Below are 20119 nucleotides of genomic sequence, written 5' to 3' on the forward strand. Positions count from 1 at the left end.
CGGTTTACAACATTGTGGTAAATGCAGGAGACAGGGCGCTTGCTCTGGACCCAGACATGCTGAATGGTCTGTAGTGGTGGAATGTAAAGAAGTACATTTACGGCATTATGTTTCAGTACAAGTTTGTAGACGCTGCACGTGTTTTACTTGGATATTTCCATTTTCTGCTATTTTATGCTTCAACGCATTTCAGAGGGAAATATTGTACTTTTTACTCCATTACATTTATCTGGCAGCTGGAGTACTTGCTTGTAGTACTTTGTAGATTTATACTTTACACAAAAAACTCCTTAAAATAGGATTTAAAAATATGAAGGTTGTTCAGATCTGTTCCAGCTGCTTACACGCTTGTGCATTGAGCAAAACGTTAGAGGATGTAGCCCCATAAGAAAACCACGTTTCAAAGAAAGTTGGGAGTGTTCCTGAGCCCATGCAGTAATATCTTTTATACAATCATGTGTTCACAAAGTGGTGAACCTCGCTCCATCCTTGCTTGTGAACGACTGAGCCTTTGCAGGATGCCCCTTTCATACCCAATCATGATACTTGTCTCTGTCCCAACTTCTTGTTTTTATTTGTTTTACACAGCGGCCAAACTTTTTTGGAATTGGGGTTGTATAACTTTGACAGGGCTATTCCACTGAATAATGAGTACTTTTACTTCTCATGGTTTGCTGATAGTAGTTAATGTCATACACTTGAATGCAATATGCCAGGCTGTAATGCACAGCTATTATGTCCCATGGTCAGCATGTCTCAAGTGGAGAGGGACACAAAAGTCCAGTACTTTGAGTAATAATTAAATCTAAAATAAATTTTAAAAACAAGCCAAAACACTAATCAATCATCATAGAAGCGAGGCCGTGAACAGGAAAAGTGTTTGTATTTTTGCTTGATTGACATTCATCTTGTTTATTAATAATTTTCTGTCAAATTACTAATTGATATCAGCACTCTATATTGGGCCTGTTTTGTTCAAGAAATTGACCCACAGCAATATGACTGTCAGGATGCCCATTCCTACAAACTCCCCTATCAAAGATGACACTTCCCATGAATCCAAAATTTAAAAGATACATGTTCGCTGTCATTCACAGACACTTCGCCATCCTGCCGGGCGCTCACACTTTCAGCAGGTAAAATATGGTCGAGACTTTGGAGTGGAAGCTGCACTTTCAGGCTGATATCTTCAGCAAACATCAGCTCTGGAAACGCTGCAGTGGACAGAGCGTGTTGCAGGTGGTTTTAACTGAAAGCTGAAAACAACTGCCCGTGCTCTGCCCCACCCCCACCCGCTTTCTCAAACCCAACTTGACCACATGGCTCTTCAGGGGAAAAGGAAAAAAAACTGCTGGTATTGGTGTCCTGCATCTGCCAACCAACACACACACACACACACACACACACACACACACACACACACACACAAAAAAAAGGTTTAGACACTAAGGTAGCATTTCCATCTGCACTTCACTGAGGTTAAAGATGTGAGGGGCCCTCTGGAGACCACCGGGCCTTTACTGTGATGAGCCCATACACTCAGAAACCACACATCAGACCAAACTGTGTGTGAGCACTGAAGTTAAATGCAGTTACATGTGTGCTGGGTACACTCGCAACCAATAATTTATTCCAAAACAAAGAGTCACTCAGCAGCACCTGCAGATAAGCAACAGAATTTAATTTGTAACTATCACATTCATTTCAGCCATTAATCAGAGCTTATTGGACAAAACATATAAAGAAAACATTTTACAGAGTGATGTTAAGAAATTCAAGAAACAATTTTACAACCCTGATTCCAAAAAAGTTTGGACGCTGTGTAATACAAATAAAACAGAATGTGATAATTTGCTGATCCTTTCTGCCTTATGCTCCATTGAAAACAGTACAAAGACATCATATCTAACGTTTTATCTCGTCAATTTTTTATAAATATCTGCTTTTTCTGAATTTGATGTCAGCAACACTTTTCAAACACGTTGGGACAGGAGCAACTAGAGACTGGGAAAGTTGTGGAACGCTCCAAAAACACCTGATTGGAACATTCCACAGGTAAACAGGCTCAATGGTAACAGGTGATAGTGTCATGATTGTGTATAAAGGGGGCATCCTGGAAAGGCTCAGTCGTTCACAAGCAAGGATGGAGAGAGGTTCACCACTTTGTGAATACATGATTGTATGAAGGATATTCATACATGAGTTCAGGAACACTTTGTACAACTGTTGTCTGTAAACAGTTAGGCTGCAGTCTGTTTTTATTTATGTTTTACACAGCATCTCAGCTTTTCTCTGGGATCAGGGCTGTGATCTGAACGTTAAACACAACAGTGGATGATGTGTTTAACGATGTGCTTTCAGTGACTGAAAACAACAAGATGTGTTAATAACTGCTACATTTTAAGATCTTTTTTTTTTTACACATCTTACTTGAATCCCACAGAACTGATGAACTTATGTGACAGTTTGGGTAAAACTGGCTTTGCTCTGAGTTGTTAGTGCTGAAGCCTGGCTGATGTTGGCTTGGTGGGAAGCATTCTGACAAAATATAGTTAGAAATGGTGAGATAACAAAAGCACATCAATTATGATGCTACATACAGAATGAAACAATGCCCTCTTTAACAATAATTTATTTTATGTTATATATTTGTTCCACAGCTGCCACTTCAAGCACAACATAAACTTATAACTTAAAATCAGAAGGTGTTACATTCAGTTGCACACTCCAACATAAAAATCACATCCAATGGTGTCCTCAACATATCACTCAGTACTGTGTACTGTATGGCTCATAATTTAGCTCTTGTTGCCTTCAGTTGTCTATCAGTGTACATTTAGCATAATTGTCTGCAGTAGGTGCCAGAGTAGCAAAGATCTCTGTGATGTGGACAGTGTTACATAGTCTGACAGTAAAAACTTGCCCAAAGTGTCAGAGTGAGACAAACCAGCCTACGAACACCACGGTAATTTTCGATGATAATTTTGGTTTTGAACCTGCAGTGTCTCCATTTTTAATCAAATCATACTGACAACATGTAAATTCACACCACATATTCAAACATAACCACATCCACCACACGGTGGGGTAAGAGTTAACAACCCACACCCGAAAATGAAAACATTTAAGAAGAAGTATAAAATTCAGTGTAGTTAGCTGAAATGTTCCAAAAGTTCCATCTCTCTGACAGTGAGAGCTAAAACTGAGTTTCAAAAAAAAAAATCTAAAACCCAGATGTACATCCTTGAACTGCATAAATTACAGACATAAAGTAGCACATTACATCCTGCATCCATCTTTGGTGTGATGGTATATGAATAATGTGGTAATAAACAAATGTCACATTTTTTTTTGTCCAAAATCCTGACACACATACACACACATTTCTATACATACATACATACATACATACATACATACATACATACATATATATATATATATATGTATAGCAATATCAGTATCTCAATATTAGTATTACATATGCTGTTATATTAAAAAAACAGTTATTGCTTTTGGGTAAAAATCTATGGTGCTCTCTGTACAATATTTAAGCAACTTAATCCTGAGATCCCGTCTTTTCTTGACTATTCACAAACAAAAACCTTCGTATATTACTCATAAAAAGGAAGACAATGCAATTTTGATTCTCTGCTGCAAATAATTTAATTTGTTGACATGTAGTTTGTATAATTTAAAGAATACCAACAGGTAAGGCTTTATCAGAGAAAACATAACAGTCATGTGCAGTACACTTTGAGCAGGGTTTATTGTTATATCTATAAAATCACCAATACTATAAATAATGTTCAGATATGTACTGTTAGTAATACTAAGAATGAGGTCGTCAAGTAAAGGTACATCATGAAACTGGGCACTGAACCCGTGCATGAACATTAGGATATAATAAAAAGGCAAACAATGTCATATTTCCAGAAATTATCTCTTAAAATCACCTCGCAGATAAATACACACTCTGCAAAAAAATACTCCAAACCAATGATGCACACACAAGCACGCACTCAGGCCTCAGCTTGCTGACAGTTTCTGGGGAGGTGGCAGGCTGGTGCGTTTGTGTCACAGTCAACGCAGTAGGTAGCTGACACTGATTGACAGGAACAACACTGGGGGGGGGGGGGTTGAAGAGCAGAGATGTGACCAACTGCAAGCTTTCATCAGGTCCCATCACACATGCTGTATGTCTAAAAATGTACATTACCTGTTGTCTCTGAGTGCACTTTGGAGCCGTCGCTGCTCGTCATTTTACATGACATAAATATTTTTCTGCCTTCCCTCTTATCGTGAGTTGATTCAAGCAGCACTGTGCTTCCCAGTGGGATGGGGCTTGGGACAAGATAAGTGTTTGTTAAGACAACAATTATTCAGCATGAAGAAATTAGTTTGGCATCATTATCAGGATTATTTTGATATTTGTGGAAAGGAAAGCTCTTGGTATTCAATGAATGTTCACAGATGGTCCCAAGCAAATATCTAATGACCCTTGGCTGAAAACAACATGCGAGACAGAGCTTTTGTGCTGAATGTTGCTACAGCTACAGAGATCACTGAACTGTGTATTTAATGTGTGCATTAAATCAATGTCAGTGCACACTACACTGCACTTGTGTGACTTCCACCGTACTGTCTGATGTACGAGCACATACATCCTGCACATGGCACAATATGTTCCACATAAACAAATGAGGTTATGCAGACACACAGACCCTGACTGCTCCTCCAAAGTACTGTGGCTAACACTGAGATGAGAAAATAAAACTAGTATCAGAATGGAACATTGAACAGAGGGTGTTATGGACACAAGGGTCTTGAAAAATGTACAGAAAGCCACTGTCTATCATTATACTAACCAAATAAAGTCACATTTACATTTCGGTAAATATATCAGCAAAGCTTCAGATATTAAGTCTGCTGGACACGACAAAAAATCTGCTGAATGTCTACAAAAATATGTTCTTCCTCTACCTGCGGTAGTTGATGTTGAGGTTGGCAGTCATAACAGGCCCGTGGAGTAGAGTAGCGTGAGTCCCCGTCACTGTGTCAATCATGGTAGCTATTGCCCCCCCGTGGACATGTCTGGAAACACACACACACACACACAATGTCTATTAGACACCAGGACCAAAGTTTACAAGTGTTAAAAGTTTTGTGATGTTTGAAGATTATTTACTAGTCCATTTTATGAGGCCAGTCTTTTTTTTTTTCTATTTATTGAAAAGTTATTTCACACCAAGATTTAACATTTTTGTGCAAATGTATTTAAGGAGTATATTACTGTGTGGTTTACAGAATGGAGATCAATAAACAGTATGTAAAAATACAACAAGGACATACATTTCTGCACAAACCTGTACAACATTAACAGTTATCTCACCCTGGTGGCCCTTCCAGTAGATGTCCAGCCTGGAAAATGCACACACACTTCTGCTCCTCAATGTTAGCAAATGCAACATACTCAAATGCTGCCCCTGGCGCTCTCATGTTCCGGGTAAAAAGACGAGCTTTTGACTGGATTATCTTACTTAGATAGAGTCCACCTGATGGGAGAAACACACAAGTCAACTGTCAGCAGCTAACAAAGCATCCCAGCAAAGAAATATATAATACAGGTGCAAGCAGGAATTGTTCGGTATGAAACATTTCTATTTTAAGATTTAATGTTTCTAAATCTGTAAATATTTAGTGTTACAGGATCATCCAGCACTCCAGAGGTCCAGATCAGTGTACATATATTCCTCTTTGTACCAACAAGGAATGGGACAATCAATATATTAAGATAAAAAATATAAATAGCTGAATGTTGTTTTCATTTATATGTACTACTTGACTTATTATTGAAACATACCACTATTTGATCACTTCTCCTTCATCAGTTCATGTCCACTCAAACACAGCATCATAGTATGTTTGCATATATGTATTGTAGTACTGCAGCTCAAAATTAAATGTTAAAATTATATTAAATGCTTAAAATGCACTTAGAGGCTGTATAGAGTGGGATGTGCGTACTGTTTTAAGTTTCATAATTCAGCTGCAGCACAACCATTGAGCTTTTTCACTTCAACCTGCAATGACCTTTTTTTTTCAGGCCACTTGGGGGGAATGGAAACAAGTTGAGAACACAACATTAACATACCATCACCATTTTCAGGTTGAACCTGTTCGCAAAAAAGTTGCTTATTTACATATCCAGCAGTTACAGAGCAACATTGTCCTTCATTCAGTGTTTGGAGTCATGGTTCTGGCCACCTGGTGATTCATTGGCAGGTTGGGGTTCGTGCTACTGATTCGCGCCATGGTAGCATTTTTTGACACAGCGGCAAATCACATCACATTCACGGCCTGTTCCTTTACCTGGAGCATACTTGAAGAGGCGATTGTAGCTTGGCAGTCTCCTCCATGGCCCTTCCTGTTTCCCTCCTCCCTCTGTCTCCACCTCACACTGGCTGTTGTAATATTCGTACAACCGCATCATTTCAGGACCCCATGACGAATTCGGCAGGCTGAAATCCCGGGGCTTCAAGCAAAATAGTGATGGCAGCTCCTGTCAAACAAAGAAATGCTTTACCACTCTAGTCTAAAAGGCTTTGGGCAGAGTTAGTGTTGGGACAATGTTCTGTGACATTTTATGTATTTTCATTTGAGAAGATATTTCAAATCAAATGCAAATTATTGGATTCCCAAAAGAAATACAGAATGACCAAAGACAGTGTGGCTGTTGAAAGATGGTTATGGATATGTAAATCGGCCCATGTGACGATATAAATATTAATCCTCAGACAACAGAAATTTGTCATTCATTAAACCATTTCTACCAGTTTCTCTATCCCTTGTTTGTCGCCAGGACTGAACAGCACATCAGCACAATAAACCTTTTTTTAGGCTAATGCTTCTCTTGACAGGTGTACCCAATAAAGTGGCCACTGGAGTATGTGAATATTGCCATACAAAAGGACAATTTCATTGCCTTATAATTCCATTCATAAAAGATGTATGAAAAGAAATCTACCTTTATTTCTTAGTGGCTTAAAATGGTCATTCTGGCCAAGTATGAGGGCTGGAAATTGACTCTTTTTTTTGACTTGACTTACATTTTCAGTTCCTCTTGATGTCCCATGTGTTTGACACACTTGATGACGGAAAAACTAAACCCACCACTAAACTGAGAAACAGCTGGAATGAGCATGGTTCACGGGACACACAGATGAAACTCCATTTAAAGCGACCAGTCCAGTCATTTCAAGCTCGTTCCTCAAAACGTTTGTTCTACCTACCACCACTGTCCGTACAAAGGTCCCCTCTGGCACACCGGTAGATGGGGGGCTGAGATGAGTTTTTGCGGGTGTGAGTGACCCAAGGCGTTGAAAGGCCCTGAATAATCGACCGAGGCTCTTTGCCATGTGTACACTGCTTCAAACGACGAGGGCGGTTAAAAAGCTTCTTTCTGACAGCGCTGCTCTGTCTGCTGTAACATCAACAAACGCTTTTGCTAGCTAGCATTAGCTAGCACCGTTACAGTACTGTCGTCGTAAAGACTATGCTGCTTCATAGTTTAGCGTAAACATGTTTAACACGTATTTGTGTTCAGCTACTTCGGAAAAAACAATGCAACCTACTGTTACAGTTTAACTAGTGACTTTCATGTGTCATCAGCTCGGCGTCTGTCAACTTCCGGCACGAGGGAGTGCAGCTAGAGCGTCATTTCGGTCACGTGACTTATACCTTACACTGTGATTGGCTGCGAAGGATGCCGGAAGGCGTCTCTTGTGGCGACGTCATTGGTACTTCAAACTTCAAACTTTATTTATTTACATGGCACTTTTCATACTTAAAAAGCAACACAAAGTGCCTCACAGAGGCTAGTAATATCATACCTGGTTACTTATTTAGATGGAGATTTGTTTTTAGATATTCATAAATGTCACACAAGTTAAGAAGATAGAGAGCAACAAATTTCAAACCTGATAACCGAACCTCGATTCTTGTAGAAGACTCTTTCTGACATATGAACGATGTATGAACCATCACAGCAATACAGATTTTTTTGATGCATTACTCCTGGCAAAGTTAAACTTTCTGCTGAAACATCCTGTGTGTTCACTGTGTGTTGTTATGGTCCCTGCTGCTGCTCTGTACGGGAAAGGGAGAAAGAGACGGGCTGTGATGTAAAGATGTTTCCTATAATCTGGGTTCTTATGGCAATCAACTTTAATTTTCTTTATCACAGATGTTTTTACAGTTGGTTACACACATTTCTCTGAACAGAGTTAACGTTTTCAAGTTTTCACACAGTACGACAATAGTCAGTGATGACTAACGTGGATCACTTTTCACTTTGGCACAAATGCATAACCACATATTTCAAATTTCATGCATGCCCACGCAATCACCAAAACTCTGTATTTACACACCATTTTGCATGCTTAAATACATAAAAACAGATAAATTTACATCAAAACACACCACAAAATTACTGTAGATTAGACTGAAATTTGCTGCATTTTTCTTGTAAAAGGACTTATTTTCCTCATTGAGGTTGAAAGTTTATGATCACCATCCACATGAATACTCACATAGGTGCAAAAGATTGTCATGGATTAGATCAGGCATGTTAGCAGATTCTTTCCCAGATGTATTGCAAGAGAGGTTAGAATGTGTGATTTATGGATGAGACCATGTGGCCAAATGCAGGAGACACTGTTGACTGTCACTGTTGTGTGTCTTTATCTGTGTACATGCATGACAGCACAACCCATGCAGTAAGAATTAATAAAAATAAAAACATTTAAAAAAAAAAAAAAAAGGTCAAAAGTGTTTTTTACATCTTCAAGAGTTGATCCTGAGATGTGTATGAAGTTTTTCAGCTGCACTTTATTCTTTTTTTCTTCATTTATATGATTTCATCTTGCCACAGTTTATAAACACTTCTCCAAATGTGATCCTATACACAACATTTAAGACTTGATTGCTCAGTGCATTTATTGAATGAATGGGGAAGGCACAGCAGATTTTGTTTTCCAGTTAACATCAGTGCATTGGCCTTTTGAGGAGGTGTTAAATTGATCAGGACAGATTCAAGCAGATGTGTCTTTGCTCTGCCATGTTCCAGAATAGTATCCTCTGGGTGGTAGCACACTGGAGGCCAACTGGGAGGGCTTACACTTAAACCTGACCGGACTGGTTGCAAAAGACTGAAACATATTGTGTATAGATTGAGCTGAAGAGGTAGAACAGGAAAAGGGAGATAGCATATGCGTACTAAGTAGCTCTTAATCATAATGGAAAAATGCAGTGAGATTGTCATTCTTAATCCTTGGCTCTGCACTAGAGGGAGGTAGAGGGACATAGCACTAAACTGTTATTTATGATCATTTGGTTTCAGATGAATAGATGATAGATTAATATAATGTGTCATAAATTAGTGCACCTGGTGCTTAGCTTCCAACTCACTCAACAGTATGTTGGTTATGGTCTGAACTTTTCCACACTCCAACATGTGACATGAAGAGATGAAGTGAACACCTAAGAGTATTGTTCCACACTATTCACTATCTTTTGTCAACAAATTCTTCCACAAACCCACACAAGATTTAAGAGATTAAACAGATTCCTGTGTACTTTTCTGGATGTTAGTAGTCAGTCAGGTTTCATCAGGGGGCAGGGCAGCAAAGGCAGAGATTGTATATGGCAGACTGGTTCAGGTGCTACACGGTGTAGCTTTTCCAGTTCAGTCAGGGGAAGCAATTTTTAGCAAGGACTACATGTGAACTCAAAGTTCACTTGTTCGTGAGGGCTGTGATCACATGTATCAACGTGTTTAACTGAGACAGAAGGCCAAACTAGATACAACCAAGGAACCAACACAATCATGTTACAAAATGATATTAAAATGGTTTGCAACATATTTCCCCGCTCCCTATGCCTGTGCCATTTGTCCTATCAATGGCTGTATATCCTTTTTAAAAAATACATGTATATATAAAAAAACACCCTGGTTTACTATCTCATAATCAACAAGCAGCACTGTAACCACATCAGTAATATTGTAAAATGTGTCCTTGCATGTTTCTTTTTTAAAAGCTCACAGTCAATATTGAGTGTTTCTGAGCTGACTTTATTTCGGAGCTTCAGTGATGCCACACAGCTTCCTGCAAAATTAAGAAAAGAAAAAAAAAAAAAGTTAATTTAGTGTGTAGAGTCATGACACGATAAGGTTGCCTCGCATCTTGACGTTTAAAGCCATGACTTCATTACACGGTTCTGCAGTGCTCTGATGTTCTGGCCTGCTATGGCTGACCCTCTCATTATGAGGATGCAAGTTTTAGATCTTACCGTGCTTCCTCCTTGGTTGTGTCGGCAAAGGCACAAATAGCTTTGTCTCGATCCAAAATCTGTTGTTTCAAGCTCTGAATGTCCTCCTCGGCCTTCATTTTAAGCACTTCATGATTAGCTGAGGAAATGACAAGATAAATTAATGTCACTCCAGAGAGTGTACAAAATGAGACTTTCCACATTTGATACAGTATAATGAGTGATCATAGGTGGGAAACAAATATGGGCATTGCCAATTATTAAGGTAAAAACTACACATGTTAATGCCAGCTGGTTTGTAGAGAAACATTATGATTTGCCATATTTGCCATTCCTGGCTCAGTTTTGGTTTTGCTAGTGTCAGTAAACAGGAACACATTTTTTACCATCTGTCCAAAGCTGACATCAGCAAACCAGAGGCGGAGCGAAGAGCTGCCTTACCTTTGAGTTCAGTCATGTCGTCTTCTATCTCCGTTGTCTTCCTCACAGCAGTTACCTAATAAGGGCGCAGGTGGAAGTATTTGTCAGCAGTTAGATCAATGCGTGAGGAGGGAAAAAAAAAAAAAAAGAACATAGTTTCAGCAGATATAAATCACATATTTGGATGTATCAATACTGAGGAACAAGTTAATCCTGATATGCCAAACTGGCACAGTCAATATTAGACACCATGTCGTGCATCCTGGAAAGTGATGCCTTCCTGTAAATAAGGTTACTGTAGAGTGTGAAGCAGTGTGTGCGTATAACTAACACCAAATGTGTGTCCCTTGCCTTCTCCTTGCTGCAGGTTTGCAAACTTTTATCAAGATCCCGTGTTGATTTCTCAATGTTGATCTTCCTTCTCTTCAGCTCACTCATCTTGGAGTTGACGCCATCCAGCGCCTTCTTCAGCTCGCTGATTTTCTTTTTCGCTTCGTCGATGACTTTCTCTTTCTTCTTGACCTCCGCCGAGTTCCCCACCATGCGGTCATTCATATCACGCAAGTTCATCTCTTGACGCACGGCCTGGAAAATCATCACAGCCATCACAGCCACACTCAGGCAGACTAACACAACCGTGAACCTCATCGTGCTTGAGACGAGGAAAAGACGGGCTCAACGAGGCGGCCAGCTGGCGGAGACTGCTGCCGGTCACTTGTTGTTCATTCCGGGTATCTTTGCGCCCGCGTCCCCTCTAGCTCTTTCCAGGTGTGACTGTGGCCACTGTACTTGTAAGCTGCTCTACCTGCTCAACAAGCTGGGCGTGACAAACCACCTGTTCCCTCCTGAAACTCGCGCTGTGCTCCTGTCGCACGCACGCGTACAAACACATCGATAAACACCATATATATGATGCAATATCATAACTCTCACTGTTTGTTTTCAACAATGATGAAAAGAAAAACAAGCAACAACAGATGTATGCGACGTTGGTAAAATACATATACACAAAATCATCAGTGAAATTTGATTACAACAAGCAAGATTATCATAAACATGTTGTTTCCATTAACGCATCATAGATAATACTCAAAAAGCACAAAATGTCCAGCACTCTGAAAGGGACTATTCTGCTTAACACCTGAGACTTTAAACACATTCTGTTCTAATACTTGTACACTCTAGACTTAAGTTTATAATGCAGTTTTTCCCTTTTAGTTAGGGCGGTGCTGCTACTTCTGCTGAATCTGAATACTTCTTCCCCCACTGTCTCTGACTAAAGCTCATGTTCTTCTGCGCGTCAAACTAAATGAGCTCGAGTTTTACAGTGTTAAACAGAGACTCATTCAGCAGAGCTGTCATGTGAGCTCCAGATTTTATCCACACAGAAAACAAACCATGGCCTGAATGACCTATATTCATTTTTGACTTCTATAAAAGGCAACAGAGTTTGGTAAAAAGCGAGCGGGACGTTCACAGGTGTCAGCAGGGCGAACCTGTCTCTCCCAGGAAAGCAAAGCAGGAACAGGGCGTGTTTTCCACTGGCACACCGGGGGAATGCTGCTGCCCAACACACATGCACGAGTGTCCAACCCGGAAGCGCAGGTGAGTCGGCCTCCTTGCTTGATTGACAGAGGTGTAACCAGGGCAATGCGCACAGCACCTCCGCGCCCAGGCTGACTCTGAATCTCACATGGAAGTCAAAGAAGCCGCGCTGGGACACCTGTAGGAGGAATTACAGCCACAGATCACCACAGACGAATATCTCACCCAAAGGAGGCCCGCGCAGCTTGAAGCATGAAGGCGCACTGTGTTCTAGCTGTGGCCATAGTCGTGTCTGTGGCTATGATGGGGGTCATGCAAGTGCGGAAGAAGGAGTTCGACAAAGTGGACAAACGGAACAGTTTTGAGGATATCAAGCTGCGGGTGACCAACGATGTGCTGGGAGAGTATCTGGACGAGAGAGGAGCGATGCAGAACGCGCTGGATAAGACCACGAACGAGCACCGAGCGCTGGAGAAGCAAGTGAACATGATCAAGACGAAAGAAGATACGACGAAGGGTGAGGTGCTAGCCTGCGAGAAAGAAAAGGTGAGGAGACAATGACAGATAAATAACAGAAGTATGAACAGCCTGTGAGGATTGTGTCCGACTAAAAGAGCACTTGGCACTTGCATCACCTGTCTGCCACCATTCGCATACTCTTTTGGATGTGATCTTTTTCTGTGGGTTAACAACCGATTGGGCTCGCGTCACGTCAAGTGTATGCACGAGCTAAAGAACAGACCCGTTTCACCTGATGAGGAGATACACCACATCATCAGCACCTGCCGGAAAATCCGGCTTGTCTTGCTCTGTCAGAGCAAGGACAGACAATAGGCCTGCTAGTTCGAGGAAATTCCTGCAACAGTGCACATGTTCAACCATCACTGTGTGATTTTTTTTTTTTTTTTTTTAAAGCCTGAATTTTTTAAAAAAGGTGTGAATGAATCTGGTCTCTGCCTGCATGACCAGCCTTAGTCTTCATGGGGTCATTGGCCAGTTTCCTTGTTTTACCCTGACACGGCCTCCATGAAACTACAAATTTCACTGTGAATGATGCTTTAAAAATAATTCTTTAACAAACAATGACTGTCTGTCAAAAATGACCGAGGAGGAAGTCAGAACCGTTTTGCATTGTAGCCCTATGTGGTTTATTCCTGGAGAATCAGACTTTGTAATTTTCATACCTCTCATCCTCACGCATTTACTTCCCTTTGTGAACCATCTAGTTGATGACGTGGCTTCACAGTGGATTAAGGTCATTCCTGAGAGTTCCTCAGAGCATCTCAAGTCAACATCACCCTAAAAAGAATCTTTTAAGACACAGAAAATGTAATGTGAAACAGACCAACAAGATTTTAGAAAAAGGTGGGAGAAATAATGTCAAAGGAGGAAGAATATGAAGTCTGTCTTTATGCTCGATCACATATCGCTGATTAATGTTGTGACAGAAGTGTTCAAATATTGGAAGGAAGTTGCTGCTGATGCAGGATGTCAGTCTGTGAAGAGAAGAACTCTCTAAAGCTCGGATTCTCTTTTCCATTTGCAGAAATCTGCAAGCGATGAGCTGGGAATCATAGAGACAGAATTCAGTAATCTCAAAGGTAGGTGCAGATTTACGGGCCTCCACAAGTGTTATGTATTCATAAGATGCGAGTAGACACAATGCAACGTTTCCATATTTTATCAAACACATGTACTGCTTGAGATGCATTTTAGTTTGCTTTTCTTGCTTTTTAAAAAGTGGAAGTTCAAGTAATGTCTCAAGCTGGCTTTTAATATGTGAAACACTGAAAGTCCCTCATGTCATGTGATGATACTTCCAGTGGCAATCAATAGGGAGAATGCCAGCTGGGTAGTGGAAATGGAAACACTGCATAAGCAGCTACAAGCGCGGAGCCCAGTGTGTGACTTCTTGAAAAAAAACTCACAAGCAGTAAGGTATGGTTACTTTTTCACTGAAATTAAAATGATTTTTCCAAAGTGCATCGAACACCTATTGTGAAATCTATGCATTCACTGTATTCTCTGTTGCTGAACTGTCTTTTACAGCAGCTTGTGTGGCAAACAAGTGAATGTTGAGGCCCCTAAACAAGAGGAGGCAAAGGCAGAGGCTGCTAAACAAGGACAACTGAGCGCAAAAGAAGAAGAACTGAGCGCAGAAGCCCCTAAACAAGAAAATCCAGAAGTGGTGGTCCTTAAGACGAGATGAGGTATTACAAGTTGTGCTTTCCACTCTACAGCAATTCATCTGTCTATAAAAAAAAAAAAAAAAACACATTCCATCATGTTGTTTTACCGGGTTACTGTCACACCTGGTACAGGTACAGGTTGGAGCCTAATGTAGGACTACTTAGGTTTAGCAGTTGCTAACTGGGATGTTTCTGAATATTCCTTTTCAATCTGTTTCTTTGTTTTTATGCAACAAAATGATGAAGATTGAAGATACGTTTTGATGTGGGTTATATTTTTCATATGTGTGTGTCTTGGTGTAATATGCTTTCTAATATGAATGTCACAGTGCAAATGGTTTGTGCTGGCTAGGCTCAAGAGTTCACTCACATTTGTTGTCACTGAGATGCAGTGTGAGAGGAAAGCTTCTCCTCTGCTGCATGCTGTCGGATTCCTCACTCAACAGCAACAATGATTGTCTGCCATGATTCACTTCGAACTAATGGCACAACGACAACGGGGGTTGATAAAGGGGTTGTATGTTTACAATATCTGGTGAATAATGTACTGAATTTAAGTTTAACTTAAATAAAACGTAATCTTTTCCTATGAAATAAACTGTTATTAATCACCATTCAACATAAATGTACATCTCTCTTACATTTGATCGACTTTGATTCTGATACTGGCAGTGGTGGAGAAAGTATTATAATCTGAAGTAAAGGGAGACATGCCACAGTTTCTATTCAAATTTTAACTTAAAGGTCCAGTGTGGAGGATTTAGTGGCATCTAGTGGTGAGTGGTGAAGTTGCAGGTTGCAACCAACTGAACACCCCTCACTAGTCCTACACACTGAATTTTTAATACTGTTGTGTAGTTAATCTAAAAAATGCATTATATTTTTTAGGATGATGATATTATTAAAATTTTAAACTTACTTGTGTGACAGACACAGAGCTCATTCAGAAGAAAAGATGTCCTGACCACATTTTTGTTGCCTCTTAATGCTGAGTATCTGCCAACCAAATCCAATGCAGCATCTGTTTCTGTATATCTACTTTATGTCATGTTACAGCTGCAAAATATTACCTGCACCTCAAGCTTTCTTTGACGGTTTCCTGAGATATTTTCTGGAGTGTGCTGTAGCATCTCATGTAATGTCTACATGTGGCAGTCTGTCAGAACCCTCTGAGACCTTCTGTTCTTTAATTCACTCTGGAAAGGTTTGTGTCATCTGGGCTGTGCATCTTCACTTGTACAAATCACCACCGCGCACACGCACACGTCATTGTTCCTTCAGTATAGAGTACAACGCTATCAGCACGCAAATACACCACACATGACACACTGTAGTTTTGTAGTCACGGTGTATGGCTTCACGCATGGTTGGGCTTTACTTAACCACAAGTTAACCATGTATGCAAACTGTGTGTGTGTGAGAGAGACATATCGACATGACATGTTGACGTTCCCCCCTTAAAGCATTGAAAAAGGCTCAGTTATTTGACTGCTTGTAAATATAAGATGCTGGGAAATAGGGAGAAAGAAACAGATGTTTTACTGTCACGGTTCAGTTTGCACAGCATCAGCAGCATCTGCACTGCTGCAGCACGTTATGCTTTTTCTGCTTTTTGTTATCAGCAAGTTTTTTTTCCGATGTTAGATAACTCCTCTACCTCCAGTTCTGAAAATACAGAGATAGGTATTGAATAATCATTGTTAACCTTGTCTGCCTCTCTCTTTCTTAGTGACCCTGCCTCAGGGTTTGTGTGTGTGTGTGTGTGTGTGTGTGTGAGAGAGAGAGAGAGAGAAAGAGAGAGCGACAAAGAGCGAGAGAGAGGCCAAAGCACTGACCAATCAGAGAACCCAAAGCCTTTGTCTGTCACTCTCTATAAACTTCATTTATCCTGCTGAAGCTCTGGTTGTACACTTTGTATTCTGGCTCATCCTAAAGCTTCACCATTTATTTCTGTTGGAGTTTTCAACAGAATTTTCTTCCCAGGATGTTCATTTTGCTGTGCATTACGTTTGACACGGAGATGCTAACAATACGGGCTGATGTTTATCGGACAAAAAGGCTTGAAATGCATTTTTGTTTAGGATTGTATTTTAATTCACAGAGTACTGCTAGAACAGCAGCTTTGTAAAGTGTTCCCGGTGGATAGTTTAGTATATTTTCAATAGAAACTGAACATCATAGCATTCACAAATTCAAGTTTGATTTTATTGTAAGATGATTGTTCTTCATTCGGTTGAACAGGCGTCTCTTTCATTTTGTCCACTTCCATAAGTTTCCAGATTAATTTAATAGATTTCAGCGATCATTTTGCATTAGATTAATACATATTGGTGATGACTGTTCCCTCATTTTCTTGTTCTTCTTTTTTGTACATGAATCAGCTTTTCCAACAAATACAAAAAGGAAACAACATATTTTAAGTATGTACCAACACAAAGTGAAAAAAAGACAGAGGAGTAAAAATTTAAATAAAGATAAAGACAAATAGATGGATTCTGTGTATCTTAGTGAGATGAGGGTCTATAGGATGAACTCAACTAAATAATGTATTGTTCAAGGCATCTATCCAATAATATAATCCATGGAGATTGTCTCTATATGATCATTATATTCAGTGTTTTTCTATTTTGTGTCTGTGGTCATTTTGCTTTGCAATGTGAAAAATGATCATTTTTAATTTGAACCTCCTCTTCACCGTTTTTTCCACCTTCGATAGCACCTCATGGAGTCACAGCATGTGAAAATGAATGACTTGGCTGTGGTGACTTTTTTAAGGAAATTATATTGCAATGTGAATTTAGAGGAAGTGACTCTGACTTTGAAAAGACTTACAAGTGAATCATTAGACCGAATATAATATTTGGTCATTCTAAGGATTAAAGTTTTTTAATCCTCATATAGTTACATTGTATATTTCTATTATCATCTCTCACTTTGCCTCTCACTGCCCTCCATCTGTTGGAGATTAAAATACTCCCCCCAGGCTCCCAATTAGGCAATCAGAGGGCTATCATTCCGCCCCAATAGGCTCACAAGGTCAGCGTCATACCAGGAGAGGGTATAGAGACAGCGGAGGGCGGACATTCAGTCTGACTGATGTCATAAACGAGGGCTGCGGTTCATCAAATGGACTGTCTAATATGGTGTATGGAGATTCGAAACACAGCATATAATGTACCTCTGTGTTAAAAATAGTATGTTGTCTCTCACTATAAACTCTATATACTGTGTTCTGGATACAGGAGACACCTCTTATCAGCTCCAAAAACATTCTGACTCATCCACAGGTGAAAGTGTTGTGTTCTTCATTGACCGTCATGTCTGACAGATGATGTGAAGTCTGCACGTGCTACAGTCCCACACCGCTTCACACAGATGGAGTAATAATACTGTCACCGGTCCTCATGACAGCCAGAGGTCACCTTGACTGCAGAAACCCAGCAGTTCCAGAGGGGTGTTACTCCGCACAGCTGATATTTGGTAGATGTCTATAAGAACAATGGTCACCTTTTTATGTATATATACATATATTTAAATAAATTGCACCAAAACAATGACTTTCTTAAACTTTTAATAGAGGTTCTGAATATTAATCAATATTAATCATGTCCATCCATTTGGAGGTACTGTACAAACCAAGAACATTTCCTCTTTGACCAATGTACCACACATACAAGACACACAGAACAGGTTTGGATTTTATTTGAGGAAAAATAATACTTTAAGTTAAAAATTGAAAATATACTGTAGTAAAAACCAGTAGAAGTACAGAAGTAAAAGCAGCATAATGTACTCTGAGTATCAAAAGTAAACATACATGAAATTTTTGCTGTCAATCTCAGTCAGATTTTGGAAGTTAGATGGAAAAAAGTGTAGCCATGCAACATCCACCGTGTCCATGAGGGACTGCATGTCGAGTGTGGATCAGTTTTGACTTTCGTCTTCCCTTTTGGAAATCCAAAATTTAATGCTAGCCTTCCTGCTATAATGAACAAATGTCTAAAAAAACTTTGCATATTGTAAGTCTTAATGCAAGGCTGACAATATTCTGCTGTGGCTGCACAGTGGGAAAAAAATTAAAACCCAAACATGGAGAATGCAGTCGTACGAGAAAAATGAACTTTAAGCCTGCTGACGCTGACAAAGGATGGAATTCATATTTGCACATTTATTTTCTTGTATTTGTTATGCTACTGTCTGTGAGGCACCAGCCTTCTTCTTGACTTGCCCTTTTACTGAATCATCTTTATGAAGGTAAATATTTGAGATATCAGTCATTTGATATATGTGATTGTTAAAGGAAATATTAGTAACAGGATACAACTAGTGACTTAGTGAGGTGACCTGTTCACGCCTGTCCTCCCTACAGGCAATAACTGAAAGTTATTTGACTTTGCGTACGCGGTCAGGTTTGTGTACGTGTGTGCGTGTGTGTGTCTGTGTGAGACGGAGCTCACACTAGGATGAACATCACAGCTATTGATCAGGCTAATGTGGGGAGGAAAGGCTGCAGGCCACAGCAGCTGATCAATATGCCTCTAATTACATAGTGCACTGAGTGTGTGCGTGCGTGTGTGTGTGTGTGTGTGTGTGTGTGTGTGTGTTACTCAAAGTGTAGATGGTTCCCTCCCAAACTCACAGGGTCGTATATATAAATGCTGTCCCACAGAAGAATTGCTCACACACTTAGCAGTTCATCGGTGGATCACTTTGTAAAAAACTTTTTAACAGCACAAACACACTTTTGCCAAGATGTTTTCTGACTGGACACGGGGACGCTGTGTCTGGATAAAGGGAATTGGTGAGTATCCTCTTTCTTTCTGAGAATCCTGCCTCATCTTTCCTGGAGCAAGCAGAGTCACTGATCGGTGATCTAACATGCCAACACGATCTCTGACTCCCTGTGTTAGTGAAGGCCTTGTCACAGCCCTCTTGTGTTGGATGGGTCTGAGTCCAACACTGAGTTTGAAACAAGCCGACTAACTGTGTGATGCTGTCAGTGTTTGTCACTGTATGTATTCTCACTGCACTGTCTCTCATGTCTGCGACAGGCCTCTCCGCTCTGCAGGGGCTCCGACTGGCCAGAGGCTGTGTGATATGTTTGATATTCGGTTGTTCTTGTGCTTTATCCTGTCAACTAAATATCAGACATATTCCTACAGAGTCTGGCATTGACTTCTGATCCTTGCACTTAAGAAAAAAAGAGCCATGAAGTCAGATGTTCAGGTAAATGGTTTTGGACAGTGAACTTTGCAATTGCTGTAATATTATCTGTTGCTAAATATTGCAGTATATCAGTGTAATGTTCTCTTGAATTTGTTTAGTTTGATTGTAATTTCTTCAGTTCATTTCTGTGGAGAAAGTGTGAGCGTATGTTTTTATTATTGAGGTGCTTTGCTGTTAAAATAAATGTGAAAAGGTGAAACAGTAACAAAGATTTATTAACCATTAGAGTTCTCTTTATGCTCTTAATAAAAATATTTTAAAAATGAGCCTGAATGTAAAGTTTCACTGTGTACTTGCTGTTTCCATTCTCTCTGTCAAACACACACACACACACACACACACACACACACACACACACACACACACATTGTGCACACCAATCTTTTTAATGCGACTGACAGCTGAGGCAT

The 20119-nt window shown here is 40.0% G+C and overlaps 3 protein-coding genes across 4 annotated transcripts; 1 reads left to right on the forward strand and 2 right to left on the reverse strand.

Annotated features, from left to right (window-relative positions):
- Positions 1-2614: 2614 nt before the first annotated feature.
- Positions 2615-7704, reverse strand: them4 (thioesterase superfamily member 4). The gene is made up of 6 exons (XM_076736292.1): positions 7293-7704; positions 6373-6562; positions 5393-5555; positions 4984-5094; positions 4220-4344; positions 2615-4124 (listed from the first exon to the last, which is right to left on the reverse strand). Exons 1-6 carry the CDS (start codon positions 7416-7418, stop codon positions 4084-4086), a joined length of 756 nt encoding a protein of 251 aa, XP_076592407.1. The 5' UTR covers positions 7419-7704; the 3' UTR covers positions 2615-4083.
- A 506-nt stretch (positions 7705-8210) lies between these two features.
- LOC143324918 (uncharacterized) lies at positions 8211-11648 on the reverse strand. Its single transcript, XM_076737727.1, has 4 exons — positions 11101-11648; positions 10771-10825; positions 10351-10468; positions 8211-10166 (listed from the first exon to the last, which is right to left on the reverse strand). Exons 1-4 carry the CDS (start codon positions 11395-11397, stop codon positions 10133-10135), a joined length of 504 nt encoding a protein of 167 aa, XP_076593842.1. The 5' UTR covers positions 11398-11648; the 3' UTR covers positions 8211-10132.
- Positions 11649-12342: 694 nt separating this feature from the next.
- On the forward strand, positions 12343-15240 carry LOC143325007 (uncharacterized). Of its 2 annotated transcripts, none has more exons than XM_076737853.1 (4): positions 12343-12840; positions 13841-13895; positions 14118-14232; positions 14344-15240. In XM_076737853.1, exons 1-4 carry the CDS (start codon positions 12547-12549, stop codon positions 14501-14503), a joined length of 624 nt encoding a protein of 207 aa, XP_076593968.1. In that variant the 5' UTR covers positions 12343-12546; the 3' UTR covers positions 14504-15240. The 2 variants fall into 2 exon arrangements, with proteins under 2 accessions (XP_076593968.1, XP_076593969.1); XM_076737854.1 differs by having other exon boundaries at positions 14347-15240.
- The last annotated feature ends 4879 nt before the right edge of the window (positions 15241-20119 follow it).

The sequence above is a fragment of the Chaetodon auriga genome, chromosome 8 (assembly GCF_051107435.1).
Source record: "Chaetodon auriga isolate fChaAug3 chromosome 8, fChaAug3.hap1, whole genome shotgun sequence".
Taxonomy (NCBI): domain Eukaryota; kingdom Metazoa; phylum Chordata; class Actinopteri; order Chaetodontiformes; family Chaetodontidae; genus Chaetodon; species Chaetodon auriga.